Below are 27,329 nucleotides of genomic sequence, written 5' to 3'. Positions count from 1 at the left end.
AATCCTGAACACTGGAAGGATTAGCAGTAGGAAGGGATTTAAACATTGGAGATACATTTACTTTGGGAAATCTTTGGATCTGTAATGGAGGGAGTTCATAATTAGACTGTTGAGCAGATTTAGAATTTGGATTTCATTCTTCGGGTGCTCTCACAAAATGGTGCCATGGGAAGGAGGTTCAGTCACAAACAACCCATTTATTGAAAGCAAATTAGCAAGGCTGCTCTCTCTGTCCACAGCCTCACCCCAAATGCCCTCTATTAATTCAGCCTATTTTTGTCTTTTCATGGGCAGAAGGCCACCCTTCCACATAAGGCATTAGACTGGTTTTTAGTAGGGACCCAGAGGCATCTTTGAAAATAAAGATTATCCTTGAAGCTAGCACCTCATTTCGCAGTATGCCTGTTTCATTGTTGCTGTTGTTGTCTTTAAGTAAGGTTCAAGGAAATCAGAGGGAGGAAGGACCCTGCCAGGCTCCAAGAGAAGTGGCACACTGGGGACCAGGGTTAATCATTTGCTTTCCTTTTCTCCCACCCCACCCCAACTCTAGCTTTTGTAAATCCAGAGGAACCTCTTGGGAAGGCAACAACAAGCAGCTTCAGCCTCAAAGGGGGGCAGATATTGGCAGAGACCTGCTTTGCTTTCATCCCAGCATGGAGAAAGTTGCCAACAGTACACCCTCTTGTCAAAGCAGGCCAAGAGGACATGCCCCAAGACCTCCGCTGCGACCAAAGAAAAATGCTCTTGACTCTCTCAAGAAGAATGTCAAAACTCCCTTTGGCAAAGTGTCAGCAGCCTCCCTGACGGTTGAGGGAGAAGGCGCCAGAACCAGCAGCCCCTCTAGAGTGTCCAAGCTGCTTGAGGCCTGGGAGAAAGGACTTGTGGGGATGGACGTCACTGGCCCAGCTCCTTCAGCCGAAACCAGGCCCTCCCATTCTCCCATACCTACCAGGCGCTTACTTTCAGCCCCAGATGATGCCCACTCTTCTCACCCCGCCAGTTCCAAGAATTCTGTTTCACCATCCAACTTGGCCTCAGTAGATGCCAAGCAACGCCTTTCTCCAGCAAATGCCAGGAAGTCTTGTTCTCCAGCAGGGAGAAGGCAATCCCCTTTCTCAGAGGATGCCAAGCAGTCCTCTTCTCCTAGTCCTCAGCGTCCTTCTGGTACAGCAGAAAGCCAGAGGTCCCACTGTCTGGGAGGTGGGGCGCAGCCTCCCTCCCTAGCACCAACGCAGCAGCCCCTTTCCCCAGCCAAGGCCAGGCAAACACAGGTGCCCCCCTTGCCAGCAGGCAGCAGCCATTCACATTCTCCAGTAGGGAGGAGATATTCGCCTTCCAGAACAGAGAACCAGTCCTCCTCTTCCCTGGATGATACCCAGCACTCATCCTCCTTGTCAGAAAACAGGTCCTCCTATTCTGTGGCAGATATGAGGCGTTTCTATTCTGGAGGAAGCATCAGACAGCCACCTTCTCCAGTTTCTTCAATGGTGGAGACCAAGCAGCCATTCACCCCAGCAGACAGCAGGAGCGTGTCTCCCTCATCAGATGCCAGGAGCTCACCTTCCCCAATAGGTGCAAAGCGTTCATCACCCTCCTCGGACACCAGGTGTCCATTCCACCCACCAGTCAATGGATGCTCTTCCTCCTCTGCAAGTGCCAGGTGCTCAGCTTCCCCAGCAGAGGTCAACTGCTTGCCTCCTCCACCAGATGTCATACCTTTATCCTCCCAAGCAGACAGCTGGCATTCTTTGTCCAAAATGGACACTGAGGGCTCACCTGCCCTGGTGGAGCCTAGAGGCTTCTCTTCCACAGCAGTTGAGGGGCATTCCTGCTCTCTCAGTCCACGGAGAAATTTTACAGCTCATGGGCCTGTGTTTGCTCAAGTTTATTCCCGGCCTCCCAAGCCGAAGGACCAGTTGAGGACAGAGGCGCAAGATGGCAAGAGTACCAGAGTTACTGAATCACCGGGAACAACTCTCTGTCATGCTGCTGTTCACAGTCCTGGAGATGCTGGATTTCCAAAAGAGAACCATGTCACAAACACTGATGGTCTCCAGGAAGAGAAGAATCTTGCTGTTTCTCCTGACAGTATTGGTGGAACCATGTCCCAGAAGGAAAGCCATATGCTAAATGGTGATTGCTCCATGGCAGACAGTAGATCCTTGAGGGAAAGCAAGTTGCCTGGTGCCATTGCTCTTCGATCCTCAGCAGAAAGTTCTCCATCCAGCACCCTCAATGCTACTTCATTCTCTGGATCCTCAGGGGGAAATCACATATCCTCTGCCACAAGCACTAAATTTTTTGAGGAGCCTTGTGTGTTCAAGCCAGTGCCTCATGTTGTGAGTTCCAGCACTGTAGCCAAATCCCAAACCCAGTGGTATGGGCCCAAGGGCAGCAGTGTGGTTGTCTTGAGAGCCAAACAACAAGTCATTGTGCCCCAACCTGGATACTCTACCATTTATCAAGCCGGGCGAGAGATTATTCTGTCTGCCCCTGGATCAGGGAACCCCAGCCAGGGCTGGCAAGAGAAGTCCCCTGCTCCAAGCTCCACCACCAGCAGTCTGCTGGAAGAAAACAGGCAAACCCAGGCTGATCTCCCTGATGCTGAGTCCCACCAAAGAATCCACTCCTCCTTCCCCAGATCTTGCATCTGCTCCATGCCAGAGTCACAGCCGGAGAATGGCATGACTCACTCTCAAAATGCCAGTGTGATGGATGCCCAGAGGCCAAGGTGTGTGCTTGTGCCGAGCCCTGCTTGCGCGTCAAACAGAGAGGCTACCATAGTCAGGGAGGGAGTAACTCCCTTCAGCACACCCCAGAGAGACTGCAGCTTGCCCAGCAAATCTGCCTCCCAGAAGCACAGCAACCTGTTCGCAGGGAGCAGGTCTGAACCAGAGCAAGGCATGCCCAATGCAGGAGACCCAATAGCAAATGGGTCAGATCAAGAGAGCAGCTTGTTAGGCGTGGGAAAAGCCAGCTTGACTGCAAACAGAAGAAATAAGGGCCCGTTGGACGCTGCAGGCGAAACTGGAATCTCTGTGGCATCTCAGCAAACTTCTCCAGGGCATCATGAAGCCAGAACGCAGGATGAACTAAAGGAAGAACAGCAGACTGCAGGCAAAGGTTCTCCAGTATTTGCACCAGAACAAAAGGGTCCCCCTGATGGTACGCTAACTTCCTTGTCATTGCCTGAACCTCCAAGGGGAAACACCAGAAGCAGCAACCAGACATCAGAACAGGAACCTGAGGAAGTGGAAATGGAGCATTTTGTAGACACCCTACGCAACATGGACCCTGCTGACCTCCGGAAGCCCTCAAAAGTCCTCCTGAGGCCTCCACGCCCTTCTATCCTTGCCAAGCCCAAGGTCCTTCCACCTATCGACGAGAACCACATCACTCCCAAGTCGAAGGTTCCTCTCCCAGCAGCATTAGGTGAGCTGTTTGTTCTGACTGAGGCAAACTCAGAGAAGGGAACAGGACCCAAGGGGGAGGAGCCAGGATGGGCAGAAGAAGACACGGAGGAGATTGAGAACCCTTATCTCAGTAAAGAAGATAAATCGTGGGATTGCAGCATAGACAGGAGATCTTACTCTTGGGAAAACCAGCAATACAAGACTGAGGAGGAGATTGGGGCTTTTCTTGGAAAACTCCAGCGAAGCCCAGGAGATACCAAGGGCAAAGTTATTGCCCCCAAAGCTATTGTGAATCAGACCAACTTGATTAGAAGCAATATTCTCAAAGGGACCTCTCTTTTGTCCAACTTCGTAGACCGAAGGGTTGTGGAAGGCAAGCCTTATTCTCGCTTGGACAACAGCTTTCTCTATAGCAAGTTCATCTCCCCAGAAAAGGCTGAATTCAAGGCCCCGACAAAAAGGAAGAAAATGAGCTCATTTGTCCAAAAAATCAGTAGAGAGTGCCAGATGTCTGCAAATGGGCATCAGGAGGATGCTGTGCACAAGGGGTTATCACCAACTGCACTCCACTTCAGGGCACCAGATACCAATGGCAACTCCAGGCAGATTATTCTTCTATCCAAGGAAGCAGAAACCTTGACCCAGTCAGAAATTCAGGTGAGTGAATTGATGCTGGGCAGCATGAAAACTAGGTCAAGTTGACTTTAATGCAACTGTTCTCAAGCTTGTGCCTGCACAATGTCTTGGTCTTCCACTCCCATCATTCTGTGTTCTTTGGGGATTTTGGGAATTGAAGTCCAAGGCATCTGGAGAGCACCAGGTTAAGGAAAACTGAATGAAAATGTTCTGTTTGGTCTTTGCTGGTGAGAGCTGTAATATGGTCCCTTGCCACATAGTGTGTTCAAGAGCTGGGCTGTTTGAAGTCTCTGTGAGTCTGTGATGCGGAAAAGAACATGTAGCCTGTTGCATGCAGACATGTTTTATTCCTAGAATCTCCACTTTCAGCCAGCTGTAGAACTGGTGGCACAGCTTAAGTTCAAAAGGATGATTACAGGACCAAACCCACCACTTTGCTGAACTGCAGAGCACTTATTGAAGCCATTTGACTGTTGTGCCTGAATGAAGGTCATTACTTAGATCTTTAAATGAATGATTACAGAGTCAGTGATGCTCATTAAAGAAATTGAAGAGAAGCCCAGTGGTCATCTTAGACAGGAGCAGAAATAGGTCTGCATGACAAGACCATGGCAATATTCAATTTTACAGAGCTAGAACCTCACCCTGAACCACAATTTGTAGTGTGAGGTCACATTTCATTCATTGCTGTACATGCCCAATTCCCTCCCCCTTTTCTTTATTTTTAAACAAGAATTTTCAGAGGTAAAGAGAGCAAGAAGAATAGGGGAGACCCAGATGTTTCTGGAATGTAATGCTTTGTCTTGGGGCATTACAGCCTGCCAGTTTCACAACAGCCTCCTTTATGGAACACAAGACACAGGTTCCAACTCGTTTTCCTTGATAAATATTTCTGCCCCCCGCCCCCAATTGCTTTTCTGCAAGGTCCTTCAGGCAACCTGGATTTCCATGCAGGGCTGGGTGCCATATGTTTCAGAGCTGTGGTTGTGCTGCTAGAGAAAGAAGAATGCTCCTTGTGCAAGCAAGAGTACATTAAGTGGGAGAACTTACTGTTGGCCTTGTGAAACTGACTTCAATAGATTAGGACATGGCTAGATGAGTTCTGTGATAAGACTGGCTTGAAAGATAGATGAGAACATAAACCAGGGGCCAAGGAGAGGATGGGGAGAATGGGCTGCCTTCCCTTGTCTGCTTTTGAAGCCATAGCATTATATCAGATGCACAGAAATGACAAAAGAGTGCTGCAGACCTGTGCATGTTGCTGGATAAATGTTTGGGCTTAAAAGAAGTAAAGAAGCAGCAGCCACTGAAGGCTGCAAAATGCAATACAAGAGAGGCAGTGTGGTGTAGTAGTTAGGGTGTTGGATTGGCTTTGGGGAGACCCAGTTTTAGTCCTTCTTCAGCCATGGAAACACCCTAAGACCAGTCCGTCTCTCCCAGCCCAACCTACTTCACAGGGTGATGGTTGTGGGAAAATGCAAAGAGAGACACAGAGTAGGTCACTTGGAGCCCCTGAAGGAAAGCTGGGGTATAAAACTAACAAGCTAAATAATACACTATTGACCTCCCAAAATACTCCCCCCCTACTTATTCCACAAATTTTTTTTAGATTTTTTTAATCCCGCCTTTTATTATTTTTATAAATAACTCAAGGTGGCGAACATACCTAATACTCCTTCCTCCTCCTATTTTCCCTACAACAACAACCCTGTGAGGTGAGTTGGGCTGAGAGAAGGACTGGCCCAAAGTCACCCAGCCAGCTTTCTTGCCTAAGGCGGGACTAGAACTCACAGCCTCCTGGTTTCTAGCCTGGTGCCTTCGCCACTAGACCAAACTAGAGATTGCAACAAACCTGCCTTGGATGTACACTTGAGACACAGAGACTTTTTGAAAATTTCCACCACGGCTGTTCTTCACATACTTGTGCAAATGCTGCCCTGGTATCTCCAGTAATTTCCCATTATTTTTAATTTTAGGAAAAGAAGCCTTTGAAGATTAACAAGCGTCCCAGCAAGGTAGGATGGTGAAAAGAAAGGGTGACTTCCCAGGATCCGGCAGAGAGATGATAAGTTGGTAGACACAAAGTTAAGATGGCCCCTTTCCCTTTTTCTTCCTGTTTCTTGCTCACTGCAGATCATTTTATACTCTGAGGCAGGCTTTGGAGGGCAGAAAAGAGAAATCTGGAGTGATGTCCCAGATGCCACTTCCTGGGAACTTGCAAGCACAATCTCCATTCAGGTGGTCCGAGGAGGGTAAGCAAAGCTTTGGCTGGCTCTGGATAAGCCCAGTGAGAGAATAGGGCCTTGGGTAGAAAAAGAAAACAGCAAGAAAAGGCTATAAAAAGGATCAAAAACCTGTGGTCTTATGTTGGTCTAATGTTGCTTGTTGTCTTGGTTGGACTAATGTTGCTGGACGTCAGTTCCCAATACCGTAATTATATTCCAGTTAAGATGAATAGTTCAGAAGTGCTGAAAGACCGCAGGTTCTCCATTCCTGTAATACAACACAAGGAGGTGTTATCATTATGTCACTATAAGTCAGTGTTTTCGACCTTAGCAACTTTAAGATGTGTGGACTTGAATTCCCAGAACTCCCCAGCCAGCCATGCTGGCTGAGGAATTCTGGCAGTTGAAGTCCATACATTTTAAAGTTGCTAAGGTTGAGAAACACTGGTATAAGTAATATTTATATTTATTTCATTTAGATCCTGACACTTTTCCAAAGAATGCAGAAAATGCCAATGCTTGGACCTTTTGTTAGTGGAAGGGGATGTATTAGAAGTATATACAATAATTCATGTTGTAAACAAAGTAAAGAAATGATATTTTTCACACTCTCTAAGGCAGGTCAATACAGGGCTGATGAAACAGGCAGGGAAATGCAGGAGTGTTTCCATACACCATGGCTGTATTTGCATGGCACAGTTAGGGAATTGGGCAACTATTGCCTGCATTGCTAAGCTTGGTTAATTTCAACCTTGGCTGGTCTTTTGGCTGAGTTTGCTGTGCAGTGCCAAGATGCTAGGATAGGGGAGTTTGTGGATCAGTTGTTATGAGAATTCCACCTTTGCCTTAATATGTTGTGTGAATCACATTGTCACATTAAACTATAATATGGTCCATTTGTTTGGGTCCAGCACATTTTAAGAACTCAGCCCTTGGTTTTCATTCAGATGGGATTAGGGCTTAATGCACTGTATGAACACAGCCAATGTGTCATCATGCTGTAATATTTTCTGCTACCCAAAGTGGTGATACTCAGCACTTTTAAGATCATTTAGATAAATGTATGTATTTATTTTATTTATTTATCAAATTTGTCACCACCCATCTCCCACCAGAGGGACTCTGGGGGGTTGTATGTATATACAGTATATGTACGTATATAAATGTATGAAGGATAATGCTATCACTGGTTATAGTCTTGACAGTGGTTTGCTCCTGTAGGGAGCTACGGAGATGACCTTGGAGAAACCATCCAGAAGCTATTAAGACAATAACCAGTGCAGAAGCATTCACTAAGCACAGGGAGGCAAGAAAGTATTAGAAAGGGACTTAGCCTGGCTTCCCCTCTGATTCCGAAGGTATAAGAGGAAGAGGAGATGAAGTACAATCAGACTTGCAAGATTCTGTTACTATATCATATCTCAATAAACTATAGTTCTAGTCTTCCTGTGAAGTCAGTTTCCTGAGCTGGTCTACCTTGTAGGGCTGACCCCTCCTTCTTAAATACCAGCTACTGGGGAAGAACAGTAAAAGAGAGCTGTCTCCCTTATATCTTGTGCATGAGCTTTCCAGATGAAGTGAGCTAGTTAAGTATTTCCCAGTGAGCATAATAGCTGAGTGGATCTTTGAACTAAGTGGTCTTTCCTATTGTAGCCCAACATTAATTATTGGATGAATGCTGACATTGTTTTCTGTGCCACTGTTGTTTTTAGTGTATAAAGCTGTGTCTATCTGAACTGTGGAGCTATGAAGGATCAGAAGGGCAAGTGGCAGGAGGATGGGAGAGTATCCCAAATACTTTGACCCCCTCCACTTTTGTAGTTGAAGCAAAACAATTTTGTAAGATATTTTTGATAAGTATTTCTATGCTTGTTCAGTACAGAGGAGAAGTATTCCCCTTTTAAGGAGCCTGAGAAAATTGGGTGGGTACCCAAGCAACTCCATCAACATCACACACCAATCAATTCAACTCTAGAATACAAGCTGAAAACATGGCTCTGATTGGGACTCACCAAATGATGTCAGTTTCTGGTTCTCTCCAGCTGGCTGATGTACGAAAAGCCCAGATTCCACGGGCGGAAGTGTGTGCTGGCTGAAGGGAATGTGGAAATCGCTAACCCTTGGAGAATGTACTGCAAGAAAGAGTCAGAAAGAGAGAATGCTCCATTCCGTATTGGTTCTCTCAAGTGGGTTGTGCAGGTAAGGGGGACTGAGTTCCATTTGAGAGTCTTTCTCTTTTCAGGGAGCTGGTTGGCCATGCAGGTTAATGTTGATGTTGGAACACTAAGAATATAGAAAGTTGCCTTTTGCTGAGTCAAAATTAACTCCTGTCTGAAACTTGAAGAGGTGGATTTTTCTCAAGCCTGCCTGGAGTTTCCAGTGATTGCAGCTTTGTCTCATTCTTCAGAGCAGGGAGAGCCACTGAAGGCAGTGAAAAGCAAGAGAGAAACCGATCTGGTTCAGTAGGGGGATGGAGAAGGCATCTTTGCACACGATGGAAAGCCAGTGGCTCAGTATCTGTGGTGGATGAGGAGGACATTGGTAGTGAAAGGTGCCACCAGGGGCACCATCATTTCCACACCACTATGTTATTGGCTCCTTTTGGTGGTTGGGTATTATGAAAATAAAATAAATAACCAAATTATGACTGTGGGTGGCTGAAGCTTGAATTTTTCAGTGCAAAGCATATGAAAGTGTTTTGGATGAATTGGTTGATGAATTAGGTCTGCCTTGATCAGTTAGGCTTGCCTTGAAAATTGTTCCTGAAAAAAAGTTTTACTAATCTGTTTTCTAGATATCTATGATCTAAAAGTCGTAAGAAATTGGAACATTTGAAGAGTTTTCTCACTTGGTTACCTCATGGTATCTTTTTTCCCTCTCACTCCAGATTACATTAGTTCTTGTGTGTAGTATAACGGTGGACTTTGACCACTGGGTTTGCAGCTCTAACCTGAGTACAAGCCATAAAAACTCTGGAAATCTAGACTAGCCTTTCTCAACCTCATGTCCTGCAACTTTGTTGGACTTCAACTGTCAACATTCCCAGCTGCCAAAAGAAATAAAAGTCCAACATACTGGAGGGCCAGGTTGGTCTAGATCAGTGTTCTTCAAACTTGGCAACTTTAAGATATGTGGACTTCAACTCCCAGAATTCCCCAGCCAGTATGCCAAGTTTGAAAAACACTGATCTGTATCAGAGTGGCATTTTTCTTCTGTTAGAAGGTTGTAATGTACATATAGACTTGGAGGGCTATAAGGAACATGACAGTGATGCGGCAGTGATTTTTTTTTTTTTACTTGGGGGATACATAAAATAGGTAAGTAAAGTCAACTAGAGGTTATAGTTATTCTATTTTAGACATTAATTTATTTTTAAAAATGTTTCACAACATGGGCCACAAAAATGGGACTTAGAAGCTGCATGCAGCTATAAGCCATGGATCACTCATTCCTGGTTCATATAATCTATCTACTAAAGGATTTGATGAGACTGTTGAAATATGTAACCCATTACTAAATGCTGGAAAGTAATGGAAATCAAGGTTCTAGCTCTTTTCCCATTAACAAGCTAAACTTCTTCTTTGCAGGATTACAGACTCCCCGAGATCAGTTTTTTTTCAGAGGAAAATGGCGAAGGGAGAAAACAGAGATTCAGCGATTCTGTGGAAGATTCACGAACTTATGGCCGACCCTTGAAGGCAGCATCTATCATTGTACACTCTGGCCTGTAAGGCTCTTTTTGTATGTCTATGATACACAGTGATGATGATTCTGGCCTGTAAAGCACTGTAAGACCACAACAGCTGCTGGAGGAGATTGATGACTGCTGCCACTCCCGTCAAAACATTTAAGAGCTGAATATGGTCTGTACCCATTTCCGCCCATTCACTTGGCACCCGATTGCCGAATTTTATGGAAATGAACAAGATGTGCAAGGAGGAAGTAGTACTTTTATAGAGTCCCTGTCCATTTCAGGAAAAGTAGAATCTGCCTCTGACCTAATGATTTCAAGATTCTGACATTTTGTGCTGCCCTTGACAACTTCCTATAACATGGTAGAGCCCTACATTCTCTGGTTGCAAGAAAGATGGATAGGTCTAGGGACGGGTGGAAAAGTAGACTTGGAGGTGCTTTGTCTGCAGCTCTCCCATCCATTTGGGAATTCAAGTGTTTATTTATTTGAAGCATTTAAGGACAAGCTCAGCAGGCCATTTTTGAACTTGCTTGGAAAACGCAGTGCACCATTGAAAGTTTTATACAAAAAATCCGTAGTTTTTCTTCTTCAGATTTTTCTTTTTTCTTTGCACACAATACACAGTTCTGTATACTTCTTGCTCTGTAGATATTTGGCTTATTTCTTGAGCTGGGGTAGGTTGCAGAATTCGAAAATGGGCGAAAACCAACCAATCATTGCCTTCTAATTCACGTATTAGTTTGGAAAGTGCAAATTGGGCTGGTTGACTTAAAGCATTAAGCAAGCAAATGCTGTTCGCCTGTCTCCTTCCAGGATGTCTCTGTGGATGTACAGTACAATTCAGTTCAGTAGGTACATAATTTATCATTACTTGTTTTGCCCGCTTTTTTACAGATCTCTCTATTCCATAGGTGGCTCGTTTATTCAAAACCATTCTTTGATGATGACCCATATGTCTTAGAACCTGGTGGGTATCCCAGTTTGCAAGCCTGGGGGGCAAAGGACCCCTCCATTTGCTCCATGCACCCAATTAAACTGGTAAGTATCCCCTGGCAGAATCTTCTTTATTTCTTTATGCATATAAGTATGTTAATGTCAGGCATACGCACCGTATACGCGCTCTAGCCCTAATGTACTAGTACATTAAATAAGATCTCTGTGAGTTGTTTGATCCTTTTTTTCACTGACTCCTTAATGGATGGCTGAACATCTCAAGAGGCAAGGTCATCTGGTCCTCAATTGCCATGTCTTGGAAATATTCTTTTTTTTTTCCCCTCAAACCCAGAGAATTCTATTACAGTGACTCCACCTGTCCATTTGCTTGCACTTTTGGCAGCTATGGTTAGGCTTACATTGGCGGCTGTGCTGGCTGAGGAATTCTGGGAGTTGAAGTCTTAAATCTTAAAGTTGCCAAGGTTGAGAAACCTTGCTGTAGAGCTTCATAGTCTTAAAAGGGAAATTTCTTCAACTGTAATTTGAGGCATACTGCAGGTGAACCAGAAATAAATCAGGCGAGTGAGCTGAGAAACTAATAACACTTGAGGATCCCCTAGATATGGGACTAATTTGGGAGCAGCACAAATCCCATGTGTGGAAATGCCAGAGGTTCCTAGTGTTGAACAAGTAAACAACATTTGTTTTGCAGATTGCCCATGTCTATTTGTTTCTTACAAGGGCAGATTTGAATACTATGAGTTCAGCAATTTTTAAAAAAATAAAGTGCCATTTTCCCCAAATGCATTTCACTGGTATTTCTTGTGCCAGTCAGCAGAATAACAGGTTTGTTTCTTTAAGCACACTTGTCACTAATTTGTTTAAGAAAGGTGTAGTTCCTGATCCAAATTAATGCATGCATGTTTGTGCATTTCTGCATTACTTCATCTTTGCTTACTTATTTTATTTAAGCAAGTGAGATGTGCAACCAAGTGTTGCTATGTGGAGTGCAAGTTCAGTGCACTTCATTCCACTCCCTTTCTTAATTTTCCATCTTTTCCACACACCCTCCTTCCATAAGCATGCTCAGTTCTGATTGGGCTGTTCTAGGAGTATCTCCCTTTACATTCTTTTTTCTAAAGAGTTGTTGTACTTTAGCCAACATTGCAGTGTCCTGAAGCCCACTGGCACTCCCATGCTGAGTGGCAAATGCAGTTTTAGCTAATTCAGCAATGACACTGGGAGACTGAAGTCATCTGCCTTCCCTTCTGATTCAGAAATCAGTAAGGTGACTTATGCAAGCAAATTCCTTTATTTAAAAAAAGGAATAAATATTGAACTGTTAGAATAGCAGCACAGTAAAACCATCAGCAGCCCTCTGGAACATTAAAGCTGTTAAAGGAGCAAATGCATTCAAACAGTCCAAAGGATTTTTTTTTTAAAATTACATACCCATTTTGTTTTGATTGAGGGGAAATGTAACAATTGTGGTTGTTTCTCACCCAGGTCATCTGGCAGGGGTGGAGGTGTCCAAAAAGTCAGGATGGCAACAACAAAATGCATGAAGTCCTGCCCCTTTTAGTGACACAGGTTAAAAAGGATCAGGCTTTGATCATGTTGCAGATGCCATCTTGACTTTTTTGACCTCCTGCAGGGCCCCTTGCTTTTGCCTACCTGTACTAGGTGAATGAAGTAGCTGCTACAACTTCCAGCACAGATAATTTCTGCCATAACATAGCCGTGAATGGAGTAGAGTGTTTTATTTAAAAAAAAACAAAACAAGCAGGTGGCAGTGCTATAAACTTGGTTTATTGGTTGACTTCTTTATTTTTAAGAGCTCAGGAATCAAAGCATTCTACTTGCACCAGTGGTTTGGTCAGATTTGCGTTTTCCTGCCTTTGAACTTTTCAATTCTAAGTGTACACCTTTTGTGAGGAAATTTGAAAGTTTTAGTAAGTTTTTATTTTAAAACTGGAGGCAAGACAGTTTTGACTTATGATTCTAGTGGCAGAGAAAATTCTTGTGCAATGGTAATTGGTAAGAGAAAATGTCTAGAAAATCAAGATAATGATGAGCTGAGATGGAAAGCAGCATGTATAGATACATTCACAGAATGTTCTCTTTCATTTATTCTCATTTCAGGGTTCCCCTGTTGTTGAAAACCCTGCAGAGCCCAAGGTAATGGGAATATGGCCAAGTTTGATCATTGGATAGAAATAGTTCCTGCAAAAAGTGGAGATAGAGAATCTGAGTTTGCTGCAAAACAGCACCTTTTAGCAGAATGCATAAAAAGATATTTTATAATTTGGGCATCAGAATCACCCTACTTTTATATGCACAATAAAATGAGAATACAAAATAGGCCAGTTTGTACATTTTGCAGAAACATACGGAATAGGCTTTGTTCTAGGGTGTTTGCAATTTACAGATTTCTAAAGATTTTGCTTTAGAAATCTCAGGAAACAGTTTTGAAATTTAGACCAGAGCTAGATTAATTCCATCAATGTGCTGAGTGTTTCTCTCATGGGACATATAACACATAATGCACCATCTTGACGCTATCTTCCCTTTAAAATCTGTCCTCATCTATCACATTCACCCTCTTTCAAGCCCTTGCATCTTCCCATACACTGTCAGCTACAATCTGTTTCAAAATTACTGTGCTGTCAGTTTCAGGATGATGCTCAGGGGACACACACCCACACACACACCCCTCTCATATAAACAGAGAAAATCAAGTGATAGTTTTCTATAGGTACTGTATTGTGAAATTAACTACAAGGGATTGAACCTACTTAGAAAGGATTAAGATCAGATTTGCTGATTAGATTGGCTTCTGAAATCAATAGTTGAACAACTTGGCAAGCAGGACATCTCTGCTTTCTACAAGGGGTTGGTGTCGGGAAAGACAGACTTCCTTTTTTAGAAAAAATCGATACCAAATGCACAGAAGTGGAAGAAAATAGTTGAAACCTGCGTATGTTCATAGATATAGATGAAAGGAAGATAAAAACTTGTTATGGTGTCAACAGTGAGGTAAACCTTACTCACAGCTTACACTGACTAGTTGGTTAGACCAGATGACCTCCCAGGTTCTTCTAAATTCTGTATAATTGTGATTCAGCTTCCTGAGAATTTCAGCATTTATTCTCTCCTCCATCCCAAGATTGTTTACTCTTAAAATTAGTATTAAAAATTTGCAAGCCAAGCTTGGTTAAATAAATCCACAAATGTCATCACATTCTCCATCATTTTCTCCCTAGGCTCTAATTTTTGAGAGGCCACATTTTCAGGGCCGTAACTGGGAAGTAAGTCGAGATATTTACAACTTAAAGAAGCCAGAAAACAACCAGGATTCCATGATGTCTACTGCCGGTTCTCTGAAAATCACGGGAGGCTGGTGAGCAATTTTGGATGAATTTCCTGGAGACAACAGGAAGTCCCTGTTGACTGAGTAGGCAGACCTTTGGTCCATTAAGTTCAGCATTGTCTATTCTGGTTTTATCCAGCCCTCCAGGTGTTTCTGGAGCAACAGTTCACTCTTACTAGAGTTCCAAATCAATGACCTGAACAGAACTTTTGAAATTAGACTGAACACCACCGATTGCTTCTTCCCCTACTTCTTTGTAGCCACCGGAACATTGTCCATCCATGTGATCAAAATTTGGTGGCAAAACACTGAGAATTGGTGTCATAATATTCTGCTGCTTTAAGGATTATTTTATTTCTTTGGGACTTAGAGTAGGCTTAAGATGTTAAAATGACATCAACTATCTAATCATCCAGAGAGACAAAAAGGGAAAACCCAGAAAATTATGCCCTGCCTACCCACCTGACATGATTTTCCCATTTCTGTGATGTTCTCCATCCGCAGCAGTTCTGGAAAGCAAAAACATTGGCCCGTCCCAAAAAAGGATACAGCTCCTTAGTTAGGCAAAGGCGAGCCAGCCTGGGCTTTAAAAAGTGGTTATTTGCTGATGGTTATTACTATGTTTGTTTTATTACAGTTTGTTGTTGCACCATATTACTGTTTTATTATAATACACATCTGTACATCCCTGGGAATCCATCCAGATGGATGTGATAAATCAAATAAATATAAAAAAGAAAAAAAATCATGCAAAAATATCATAGCAGTAACTGGACAGAAAAGTTACTAGAGTTGTACAATTCGCACTCAGTATATCATTGATAAAAAATTAACCATAAAAATGCATTAAATTATTTCTAACAGTAAGAAAAAGGATTTTAGAGACCTTTTTCAGTCTCTGAGCTGAGTGACAAACTCTCCTCTATTTCTCTACTAAGAAAGGTTCCCTTGTTTTCCCACTTGTTCATTTTCTCCCTCTCTCATTCCCTCTCTTTTTTTTAAAGATTAATTTAAAAGAAAAAAGTGAATACAAAAAGAGTATTTTCACTATATGAACCATCTATTGTCCCAAACAGGCTGGTTTGGGAAAGGGGAGAGAGAAGTACTTTTATATTCAGGAATAAGAGTATTTCCTGCCCCCCTCTTTTACTGTTGGTCTGTTCTCATCTTCAGTTGGGTTGGCTATGAGAAAGAAGGTTTTCGTGGCCATCAGTACCTACTGGAGGAAGGAGAATACTGTGACTGGACAGAATGGGGTGGCTCTAATGAAGAACTGGTGTCGCTGCGGCTGATCCGGACAGTAAGAATGCCTATTTGCTCACAGAATTAAAAATGGGAGATCTATAGTCATTGGGTCCTACAACCCTAACCTATACAAATACTGAACCTTTAGAGCAGCGTTTCTCAACCTCAGCGACTTTAAAATGTGTGGACTTCAACTCCCAGAATTCCTGCGGGCTGGGGTTGAGAAACGTTGCTTTAGAGCACGGGTTCCTAAGCTTTTCGCCATCAAAACTCTAGTGTAATCTTAATGTACACCCCTCCCCTAAAAATCCACACACCAGAAAGAACACAAATGAACAATGAGAACAATACAATGAAACTTTATTTTTAATAAAGGCATAAAAAATAAAAAAAGCAAACTTTGTGCCTCCACCACCAGGTTACTGACTTGAAACTAGTATTTTGGGAAAGGTGGATTTATGGTAACAATGTACAACTAAAAGGTTCTTCACATCTCCCTTGGACTTTCTCTGCTTCTCCCCAAGGGAGGTGCACCTCACAGCTTGGAAAATACTGCTTTAGGGCATTCTTTCAGAGTTTACAAAGGCTCTGCTTGAAGAACTCCAGTGAGGAAGAGTATTTCCCCAACAAAAATGTTGGATTATGGCTCTGTTCCTACTCTAGAACAGTGTTTCTCAACCTTGACAACAATGGCTGGCTGGGGAATTCTGAGAGTTGAAGTCCACACGTCTTGAAGTTGCCAAGGCTGAGAAACCCTGCTCTAGAGAGATTACCTCTGAGAGAGTGTGGGGTCCAATAGAAGAAAAATCCTCTCCTTTCCACATCCCACCAAAAGCATTGCAACTTCCAAGTGATTGTAATAACTTGATACGTTGTATTGATAGAATAACAGCCCTCTAGAGACTTTGATATCTATTATGAAAAGGTTTCAATGTTGTGGCCCTCAGGATAATGAATTTCTGTAGTCCTTGAGATAATTTGAGTTTGAGAAGGCTGTTCTGGGACATTGTCTCAAGAAGATGGGTGAATGCTGTTGCTACATTATGACACATTCATCTTTTTTTCATCCCTGGGTAGGACTTTCTGGACCCAGCCCTTGTCCTTTTTGAAGCCATGGATTTTGAAGATGGCCCCAGTGTTGAGCTCAGTGAAGCTCTGCCAGATGTTGAGCTGGCCAGCTATGGGACTGTGACACAATCCATCCATGTCCTGAGTGGAGTGTGAGTATTTGCTGAGGAAATGTAGAGAGTAAGGAAGATGACCTTGATGGAAATCGACAAAATCTGTTACCTAGGCAAAAGGGACTGAAACATTCTTTAAGTTCTGGGAAACAAGATACTATTCAGAAGTGGATAATGCAGATGCCTCTCTGATTCACTGGAGTACACCCACTCCTCGTTTAGCGACCAAGTTCCATTCCAACAACCAGGTCATTAAGTAAAATGTCGCTAAGTGAACACGTGACTGAGAGAGAGACAGAGACAGATGCTGCAAATGTCACTGGTTGCTGCTGTCTCATTCAGATAAATTTTCTCATACAGCAACACCAGCATTACTCTCACTCTGGTGTGCTTTGCCAGGCACACAACATTTGGTTGCAAATGTATGCTTGGTGAGAAAATCAATTTTTTATTACCCTTTTATTACCGTTGTATTTGCAAATGGTCACTAATTGAGGTAGTTGCTAAATGAAGAGTGGGTGTATAAGAAGGGAGGAGGAGAGGTACAGCACAATCAGGCTTGCAAGATTCTGTTTGGCTGTAATAATCCTGTGGAGTTGATTTCCTGGTCTGGCCTACTTAATGGGGTTGGCAGGAAAGGCAGAGACAGACAGATCTATACGGAGCAGGGGAAGGATGCTGATTTGGGCAACTGATTTTTAAAAAGACATTACAGGAAACCAAGAGCTAAACCAGAAGCAGGCAAGTGGGTGAACTATATTGGTGCAGCCTCTATAAAAATTGTTCATAGCCACGTCAGTGGAAGAGACATTGCAAAGCAGAAGTGGCATAATACTTTTATTAGATCAGTCAAAAAGCCCAAAGATGTGAAGTAGTCTTTGAGAGTGGGGTTAAGTATGCATGATGGAGAGACCAGCTATTTGCAGTAGCTAAAGTAGAATAGAGAAAACGTTGCTTATCGTGGGTAAGCTAATGCAAAAAGGTCCCTAACTGCACCCAAGGCCAAACTCTAACCCCGTCTTCTCCAACCTGGCATCTTCCGGATGTGTTGGGATGTCGACTTCCTAAATTCCCAACCAGCAACGTTAGCTTTCAAACTTCATCTCCCCACTCTGGCCAGGCTGGCTACAACATGAGGTTCTGTAACCCCAGCATCCATGGGACTGCAGGGCCTTGGTGGGTAACCGAGGGGATGGAACTGTCATCCCCACCAGACCACAATTTTTAGACTAGTACATGAATATGGAGCTTGAGATCATTTTATTCCCTTTTCTGTGGCCAGGTGGGTAGCCTATGAAGGCAAGAATTTCAGTGGGGAGCAATATATTTTGGAGAAAGGGGTGTATCGCAACTGTGAAGACTGGGGAGCAAGCAACTGCCGGATTGCCTCCGTGCAACCTGTCCAGCAGGTAAGGGCCAGAAGTTTGTCTTCACTTCCCTTCAGTTCAGACGCCATGTCCCATATCTTCAAGCCACAACTTTCTCTATATCCTCCCGCCTTACATTTCTGTACGTTTGCATATGGTCCCTTCCGCTGATATGAAGCAAGAGCTACGTTCCGTTAAAAAGGGGGAGGGCTCAAGGCTTTGCCCTTTGGGCTGGCATATCTTCAGAGATTAACAGCCAAGCAATGAGCAGTGAAGAAAATGTGTTAAATCTGGCTGAACGTAACATTTTTCAGAGAACCTTTTAAGTTCAAAACTGAGAAGGGGTTGCAATGCACTGGCCGTTTTCCTGTTTGAGCTCTTACTCACGTGGGAGTGGATTCTGTGGCACAGTTACACCTGTGTCCTATTCTGTGATAGCCAGATCATTTGATCAGTAATAAGATGTACACTTCTCTAACCTTGTCTAAATACTGTATCATTCTTCACTTTTATTTCCCCACTTCTCTCTCTACCAGGTTGGGGAATGCAACTTACACTTCGTTTCTGAGGTGAGCAGCTGGCACTGACAAGGCATCAAGGTGGTTTTTATGTCCCATTGCACTGTCCTAGCAAGATGAGCACATTTGAGTTGGTTTGGCCCATTAAATCAGAGGTGGGGAAGCCCAAAGCTATGGGGGAACTGTTTGTAGGCTCTACATGATGCTTCCTGAGCCCTTGCCACAATGATCCAGTTTTGCTTCCCTCTCCCACCCCAGTAACAAATAAAGTCTGTATTCAACACAACTTTCCTGAAATTTGGTAACGTTGCCTTTCTTCTTCTGGTAGCATCTTTGCCATGATTCCTGTGTTCCTTGCAGGCAACTGGCTACATAAAAATCAAAAGTGCAGCACACCTCCCCTCCCAGGTCAAAAAGGCTGCTTGCCCCTGCAGTAACTGAATGATCAGGTCCATTTATATTTTTTATAGCTATATTATTTTCAGAGAACTGGGATCAATATGAATCATATTGTTATGGTAATACATAAGGTTCATCAGTGAAAAGGCAAGAATCATTGTCCTTTGAATGCCTCCCTGCAGGCCTGTGAGCAATTTTTACGCCTTTGCCCATCCGCCCACAGAACTGCAGGTTGCTGCATTTCGGGCAGGTGAATGAGAGACCTGAAGATAGTTAAAAGAGAAAGAGTTTGTGCTCAAAAGATCAGAGAAAGGCTGAGCCGCTTGTAGGTTCAGTGAGACATATCCTCCTGGGAAAGTGCAATGTCAAACCTATACAGGTAGTCCTCACTTAACAACCATTTGTTTAGTGACAGTTCAGACAAGGCGGTGCTGAAAAAACCTACTTAAGACGCCTCACGCTTACAACCATCGCAGCATCCCTGCAGTCATGTGATCATGATTTGGGTGCTTGGCAACCGGTTTGCATTTGTGACCATCACAGCATCCCGTGGTCACATGATCCCCATTTTTGACCTTCCCAGCTGGCTTCCGGCAAGCAAAATCAATGGGGAACCATGTGATTCGCTTAACAACTGTTTTAGGTTTTTAAGTAATTTTATTCTATTTCTTTTATTTACCATATTTGCTGTACTTCGCTTTTATGATTAGTCTTAGACTACAAATACATGCATACACAAATACATCAGAATGCCACTTTTTGGGATTGCTTAAGGAGAGGCGGTTTTAAAATAAAAGTGATTTCCTTTCCTTAAGGAATCCTGAAAACATCACTTTTTAAATAAAACAATTACAATTGTGAGAGAGGTATTCCAAGCAACTTCTGTCTGCCTCCGCAATTTGTTCACATCAAGACATTTTTGTCTCCCCAGATCCAGCTCTTCTCAGATCCTGATTTATTGGGGAACTCCATGACTTTTAAGGAGGATCAAGCATCACTTCCAGAGAACTTCATCCTCAGTTCCTGCAGGGTCAATGGAGGCAGGTAATGATATTTCATCGGTAGGGCCTCCCTCATTCATTCACATTTTGTTCTTGCCATTCTGCCAGCTGTTTCATGCTCCAGATCACAAAGAAGCAATGCTCAGTTCTCTTCCACTCAGGAAAAAGGAGGTAGGATCCAGAAGTTTATACAGGAGGCAATTGGGGCATTTCTCCTGGGTCCATCCAAAGTACAGTTCAGAGAAATGATTTAATGGGTTGATACTTTCCATATAAGGCAGCAATATTCAAGTAGTTAAAATATAATTCTGGGTCATTTTGTGGGGTTTTCCCAGACAGCCCTGTCAACTAAGCCATTGACTTCACTGGGAAAAAACAACAGAGAAAAAAAATTACTGTAACATAGTTGCACCAAGAACAAGTGGGTGGAGAGGGTGCTTAAATCAACATTTTCCTCCTGGGCCTCTAAGGAACTTAATAAAACCCAAAAAGAAACTCTTATAGCTTTTTTGGGCTTACGTTTTGTATATGCTGTAATTATCAAATGAATTTATCTTCTTTTTCTAAGAACATCATTTCCATTTTCAGTTTCCAATCTTTCCAGCTATTATTCCCATCCAGAAATATGAGTGTGTTTTCAGTGGATGGTGGTTTGCTGTTCACACTGGGTTAATGTAAATTTTAAAGGGAGATCAGGTTTCCGTGAGCTCATAATTGTTCCTTTGATGAGTCCCTGATCACTGTCTCTGAAGTCAAACACAAATTGTCTCTTCTTAGCTGGATTCTTTATGATGACCACCAGTTTGACGGTGAGCAGCACATTCTCTCAGAAGGCGAGTATCCATCGCTGACCTCCATGGGTTGCAGCTTCACCACGGTTATCCACTCTCTGAAGAAAGTCCCTATTGTAAGTCATGACGACCTTCCTCCTAAGCCTTTATATGGAGTTCTTATTATTGGTTGCTGCTGAGAAAACTACATGGAGATGTCCATGTTGTTCCCAAGAGTCAAGTTTGACTCAAGAGAGTCTTTCTCTTTTTGATTGCCCAGTATTGCGAACAGTACGTTCAGAATAGGATAAAGAAGATCTTTTTTCAAATTAGGCACAATTAACTTAAGGAACTGCATGCTACAAGATATGGAAATGGATGGTCAATTAGTCAAAACGACTACAGCAATTTCATTGAGAGAAATCAGGGCAATTCATTGGGGCTGGGGGCGTCAAGAAGAGCATTGTTCATGGGCTTCTGGCAGTGCTGTTAGGTCACCGTGGAAAGGAGAATGCCAGGCTAGGTCGATTGATAGTCTTAAGGCGCTCCTTATGTTCTTAGGATACTATCTCCTGGCCAGAGGATTTTTCATTTTCTTCTGCATGATGGCCTCTCCAGTGAGAATTGTTGTATTTCTTTTACACCTCATTATGTTATGCTTCTCAGAAGTATTGGACTACAATTCACATCATCTCAGTCATCTTGATTATAGGCTGTACAAGCTGCAGACAATGGGAATTGTAGTCCAACACACTTCTAAAGAGCACCCCATGGAAAGGCTGTCTTATACTGGCCATTATCACTCTGCCTTTCCCCATTTTTCCAGGAAGAGATCTCTATATCAACCCCACAAAAGGAAATCCTATAGCACTTGAAACAATTTGTATCTGTTTTTATCATCTTTTCCAAAATCATTGACATTCTCTTGAATTCTTTTAACTGGAGCAGCAACAGCACACAGAATTTGAATTCTTTATCAAAATTCAGAATTGCATGCTGCCAATTGCTCCCTGAAGAGCGATCAGAGCACACTTTGAGACTGCCTACATTTTGTAGTTTGACTAAGTAGCCTCCATCTTGTTTTCGTCTTGTTCCCTGCTCTTCCTGCTTTTTTATAGTTCTTCTCTGAGCCTTCCATCTTCCTGCATGGACTGGAGTGTTTCGAAGGGAAGGAGATTGAGCTGAATGGTGAAATGCGCAGCCTGAAAGCCGAAGGGTTCAATAATCACGTGCTCTCTGTCCGAGTAAAGGGCGGGATGTAAGTAAAGAAAAAACAAGGGGTGGACTGTTGGCTCATTTCACTTTGCATTGAGTTTGTCTCCTTCCAGACCACAAGTTCAGCCCAACTGGTTATCTGAACCTTTCAATGTTGCATACATTTTTATGCATACTGTTTCCTCTGTGTGCATGTGTATCAGCCATTTCCCCCATTGTGCAATGCTTTTTATATGCATTTTCCTTCTAATATATATCTTTGGGTGCATATTTTTGCATTTGCTTTTGTTTGCTTGTTCTGGCTTTGGTCCTAAGCTTTTCCCAACCTGTTGCTGTCCACGTGTGCAGCTGAAGGTTTCTGGGTGTGACCCTTCAAGTCAGTTTTGACTCCTGGTGACTGCCTGGACAAGTCCCTGCAGTTTTCTTACAAGCTTTTGGAAGTGGTTTGCCACTGCTTGTTTTCTAGGGCTGAGAGCGAGGGACTGGCCCAAGGCCACCCAGTCAGCTTTGTGCCTAAGGCGGGACTAAAACTCACGGTCTCCTGGTTTCTAGCCTAGTACTTTAACCACTACACCAAACTGGCTCTTACTGGCTGAAGGATTGGGAAAACTGAAAGCCAACACATCTCGAGAGAACACTAATAGGGGGCTGTAAGATTATCATTTTTCAGGACATTATACTTTTCTCCTTGAGACTGATTGTGTAAGCAATCAATGTATCTTGGGCTTCTTTTGGAAAAAATCAGAACTGATACTGATCAGTGGGCTGTTTGCTGATGCCTTTCCTCTTATGTCCTGTTTCACTGCTGATTCCAATTCACAGCTGGGTGCTGTGCGAACACAGTGACTTCCGAGGCCATCAGTGGCTTTTGGACTGCACGGAGATCACCAACTGGCTGACATATAGTGGGATTCAACATATTGGCTCCCTCTACCCCATCAGGCAGGTGGGTCTCACAGCACTCTGATCACCTGGTGGGAGGGGGCCAAACATAGAGGGAATTGAACCAAATATATGTGACTAGCCAGACTCATCTTTATGCTACTTGTGCATGGCAAGGGGGTGTTAGACAGAAATAGGGCAAATAGATAGGAGATCATGGCCATTTCTATGCCCATTACAACAAAGGAATAAATACATATTGGGTCTAAATCCAAGAAAGGATTGTAAGTCTACAATAGGAACAACATCTCAGCAGCACACGTCGTTTTGGAAGGGCAGTGGATAAGTTTGTAAAGCAGTGGTCTCTCCTCTGCTGAAAAGGAAGCAGGATGGTTATCTCAGGAATGCTATACCGGGGCCAAGGGTTGGGCTAGAGGACTTTTGGGGTACCTTCCAACCCTATGAAAGCTGTATTCCTTTGCAAGCAGTATTCTCTTCCTGTGTTTTTACCCCTCTGTGTTCCTGTAACATCTACTGTAAGTAGGCATTCCCAATCTTGATTACAGATACTGTAGAGAAGTTATTGCACAGTAGAGAACTTGTTGATAAGCCCAGACAATTCAAACTAATCCACAGTGTGCCATTTTTACCTTCATCTCTCCTCTCCTTATGCAGAGAAGGATCTATTTCCGACTAAAAAACCAAGAGTTGAAGTCCTTCCTCTCTGCCCCAGATGATGTTGAAGACATGAAAGCTGGACGAGTTCTGGTTTCGGAGATCAATGACAAGAACAGCTGCATCTGGTACTATGAAGAGGGACTTATGAAGAACCAAGTAAGGGCCTTCATCCTCTCCACTTGGACAGAGATAGAGGTTGAGGGAATCAAGGATACATCATTCTGGTTCTAGAGTACCCAACCAATAATCCCAGGTCCAGGGAGGTTGTTTCCCAGTAGGGTCAATAGTGCGGAAACAACTAAGATGAGTAATATCCTAGATGTGGGACTTGCAACATAAAGCTTCAGAATGGAGTGTATCAGTTCAGGATTCCAACCATTTTTCCATTCCATTTTTCCCATGAGATTTCCATCCCACCTCCCCTATTCCCACCCCCCCGCCACGAGAGGAGTGAATAAAGCAATTCAACATGTTCAGCTATATTGGCTGCTTCAGTCTATTTTTCCTAAATAATCAGTGTGTAGTAACACATGATCCTGGAACAACTTGTAGCAGAATGCAAACTCTCCATAGAGATTTTTTTGCAGTGGCACCTGGGCCATCACGTAAGATCACATTGTTGCCCCCAAAGACAGACATGATTGTCAGTTAATCCACAAAAATGTCAGAAAAGCCATTTTGGATCAGGCCAAACATCTCCATAATGCAACATTGTTTCCTGAAACGGTAACTAGAAATTTCTGGCAAACCCCCAAAATTCAATTGCTTCCTATCTATGATCCTGGAGCCAGTAAGTGGCCATTGTGATTAGCAATCACTGACGCAGATGTATCACCCATGAATTTAAAGTCTTCTGATGGATGACCTCCACCACTAAAGGTCAGTCTTGCACAAGCTAATACCTTCCAAATACATTGGGGTACAGTCCCTATAGTCCTCAGCCAACCAATCCAACTGCTGTTCTACCTGGTGATTGTGGAGGTTGTCTCTAATGTATCCAGACTGGATCAGGTTGAGGAATGATCTCATAATTTAATGCTACTTTGATGACGAAGATAAAAACCACTAATATTTGGTACTTTTTACCAGAATGTGTAAAAATACTTAACCTGTTCTTGGTTTTCAGGTTGCACCTAATATGAGTCTCCAGGTGATTGGTCAGGCTGGGAAGGGCACCAAAGTGGTATTATGGTCTGAGAGCCGAGTGCCCCAGCAGACATGGAGGATTGATTCATTTGGGAGGATATGCAGCCAAATGTTTGATGATAAAGTCCTAGATGTGAAAGGTAAGAGAATGGGGAGTGATAATTCTGACAAAGGGCCAAAGGACAGTTTCAGAGGACAGGATTTAGGAGAGATTGTTCTGATAGGAGATCAGACCACGGCTTAATAAGCCTGCATTCACTTGAATTTCCTCCATCCCCAGGACCTGGTTCCTAGAAATGTCTTCTGTTTAAATTCATGTATTAAGTAATGGTGTATGCATGTTTAAAATGCCTGCTGTGTATGCACTATCTCTTATTAATATAGTAATATATAAATATGCAAATATTGTAATACAGTAAGATAATTCTTGATATTGCATGTGTTTAAAATGCCTATCTGCATTATTTTATAGTAATGTCTAAATACATTTGTAACATATAATACAACAATACAGTGCTTGATATTGTGTATTTATTATAGGTATTATCTCATAGTAATTTATAAATAAATATGTATGATAATGTATATTATAGTAATATATAATGATTGATATTGTTTAAATTGCTTATATGCATTACACATGTAATACATAATATATTATATTATGAAATATAAGGAAATATGTAATATATTATATAGCACTTTATATTGTGTAACTGTTTTAAAATATTTATAGGCATTACCTCATGGTAATACGTATAGTTACACAAATATATAGCACTTCATATTGTAAAAGTCTTTAAAATGCATATATATATATGTGCTATGTAAAGTGGAATACATTATAGTAATACAGTACTTGTGTTTAAAATGCATATATAGATAATGCGTATAAATATGTAATATATAATATACTATAATTGTTCATATTACATACAGTATGTGTTTAAAATGCTTGTCTGCATTTTCATAGCAATATTTAATATACAGTATAATATATAATGTAGCCAATTGCAGTAATATAGCACTTGATATGCATTATCTCATAGCAGTACAGTAATGTATAAATAAAAATGTGTCATAATATATAACATGATAGTATAGATTGCGAAGCCTTTCCGATGCCTTATAGGCATTTTCTCATGGCACCCCTCCTGGCAGCAGTTCAGCCGTTCCTCTTAGCTGGTAGCTGCTGTTCTTTGAGCAACGTCAGCAGCCACGTTGAAAAAAGAGTGGAGCCAGGGCCAGAAATACATTGAACATTAAAATTGAATGTCTTAATACTGCAAATAGGATTACTCTCCCTGTCTTTCTGCTTTCCCCCTTCTGTTGCATTAATGTGAGTGTGGGATACAGTAAGGCCACATGCAATAATGCAACAGTGCCAAAATCCTAACAAAATTGAGGCATACTTTTTTTTTCTGGGGGGGAGCATTGAGAACAAGTGCCTGTTACTGCAGATGGGCCTGTGGCAGAGCTCAGGTTGAGTGGAGCAAGCCAGCTAAAGAAAGATGTTGGAAGACACCGAGTTCCCACATTGTGTCTGTTATTTATGTAAAACTGTCCATCTCTTCTTTCAAATGCACCATGTCCTCCTTTCTTGCTAGGAGGCAGAACCTATGACCAGGATCATGCTGTCATCTGGGACTCATCTGAAGAGAGACCCACACAGATTTGGGATGTTCAGCTGCTGTGAAGAAGGCAGGAATGGGATCATGAGTAGAACAGGAGCTCGCCTTGCAAGTCATCCATGTTTTTTCGTGAACAAGTAGCATTTTGTTTGGGATGGAAAATGATAACCACGTGGGTGCTGTTTTGAGTCAGCGTAAGCCATCCTTCCTTTCCCAAAGCTCACAGTCTGAAAAAGCACAATTGTTTAATAGTACAGATCTGAGACTGACTTTCTCAGTCTTCTTGCACTGGACATTTGTTTCCATGCCTTTTTTTTTTTTTAGCTGCCCAGAGTGATACTTTCCAAGGTGCAGATTACTGTAGCATTCCAAGAGGTGAGTCATTCACTGCTGGACAGGACTGGGAGCAGCAGCTCAGTTGCTCAAGCAGGAAGAGGTATCCCCAGCTGGTTTGGATATTTAAAGAGAAATCTAATTAACATAAGAACCTATATAGGCATGCATGATCATGCTTGTCCTTTTTACTCTTTTTATTCTAAGGGAAAGGCCTTCCTACCTTAAAAATTCTATTTATGTAACTATGTACAGTAGGCTGCTTTTATAAACTTATCTCTCTCTGGTGGATTTGTTTGATACTCTTATTTCCCACTGAAACTGGCTCCAGGGATACGATGGCACTGGAAATATACAGGGGTATGGAAAAGTTTAGGCAACCCCTGACCAGTTTCCATGTTTCAGTAAATCCCTAAATATGCAGAAGCTGACACAACCCCAACATGGTTAAATGTGGCATCTGTCTGGATAGGTGAATGAATACTTACGTTTATGTGTAGCTGTTTACAGATTCTGAATAAGAAAACAGTGAATACAGGAGGTGCAGAGGTTTGGACACCCTTTCACACTTTGTAACATCTCCTTTGGCAGAAATAAAGGGTTCCAAACATTTCCTGTAGCCAGCTTAAAGTCTTTCTACTGTACTTCTCCATTTGGAATTTTTTTTCCTACTCTTCCTTGAAGAACTCTTC

General features: G+C 42.6%; 1 protein-coding gene across 1 annotated transcript; it reads left to right on the top strand.

Annotated features, from left to right (window-relative positions):
• The first annotated feature begins 653 nt into the window (after nucleotides 1-653).
• Nucleotides 654-26,928, top strand: CRYBG2 (crystallin beta-gamma domain containing 2). Its single transcript, XM_063312286.1, has 19 exons — nucleotides 654-4,070; nucleotides 6,026-6,064; nucleotides 6,183-6,301; nucleotides 8,317-8,473; nucleotides 9,862-10,001; nucleotides 10,880-11,006; nucleotides 13,044-13,079; nucleotides 14,165-14,301; nucleotides 15,445-15,571; nucleotides 16,594-16,736; nucleotides 17,980-18,106; nucleotides 18,601-18,633; nucleotides 19,913-20,025; nucleotides 20,760-20,889; nucleotides 21,871-22,010; nucleotides 22,790-22,913; nucleotides 23,525-23,683; nucleotides 24,654-24,813; nucleotides 26,281-26,928. Exons 1-19 carry the CDS (start codon nucleotides 654-656, stop codon nucleotides 26,367-26,369), a joined length of 5,517 nt encoding a protein of 1,838 aa, XP_063168356.1. The 3' UTR covers nucleotides 26,370-26,928.
• Nucleotides 26,929-27,329: the final 401 nt, after the last annotated feature.

This window comes from Candoia aspera, chromosome 10 (genome assembly GCF_035149785.1).
Source record: "Candoia aspera isolate rCanAsp1 chromosome 10, rCanAsp1.hap2, whole genome shotgun sequence".
NCBI classification, from domain to species: domain Eukaryota; kingdom Metazoa; phylum Chordata; class Lepidosauria; order Squamata; family Boidae; genus Candoia; species Candoia aspera.
Note: the sequence above shows the minus strand (reverse complement) of the source record. Positions and strands in the feature narration are given on the sequence as shown.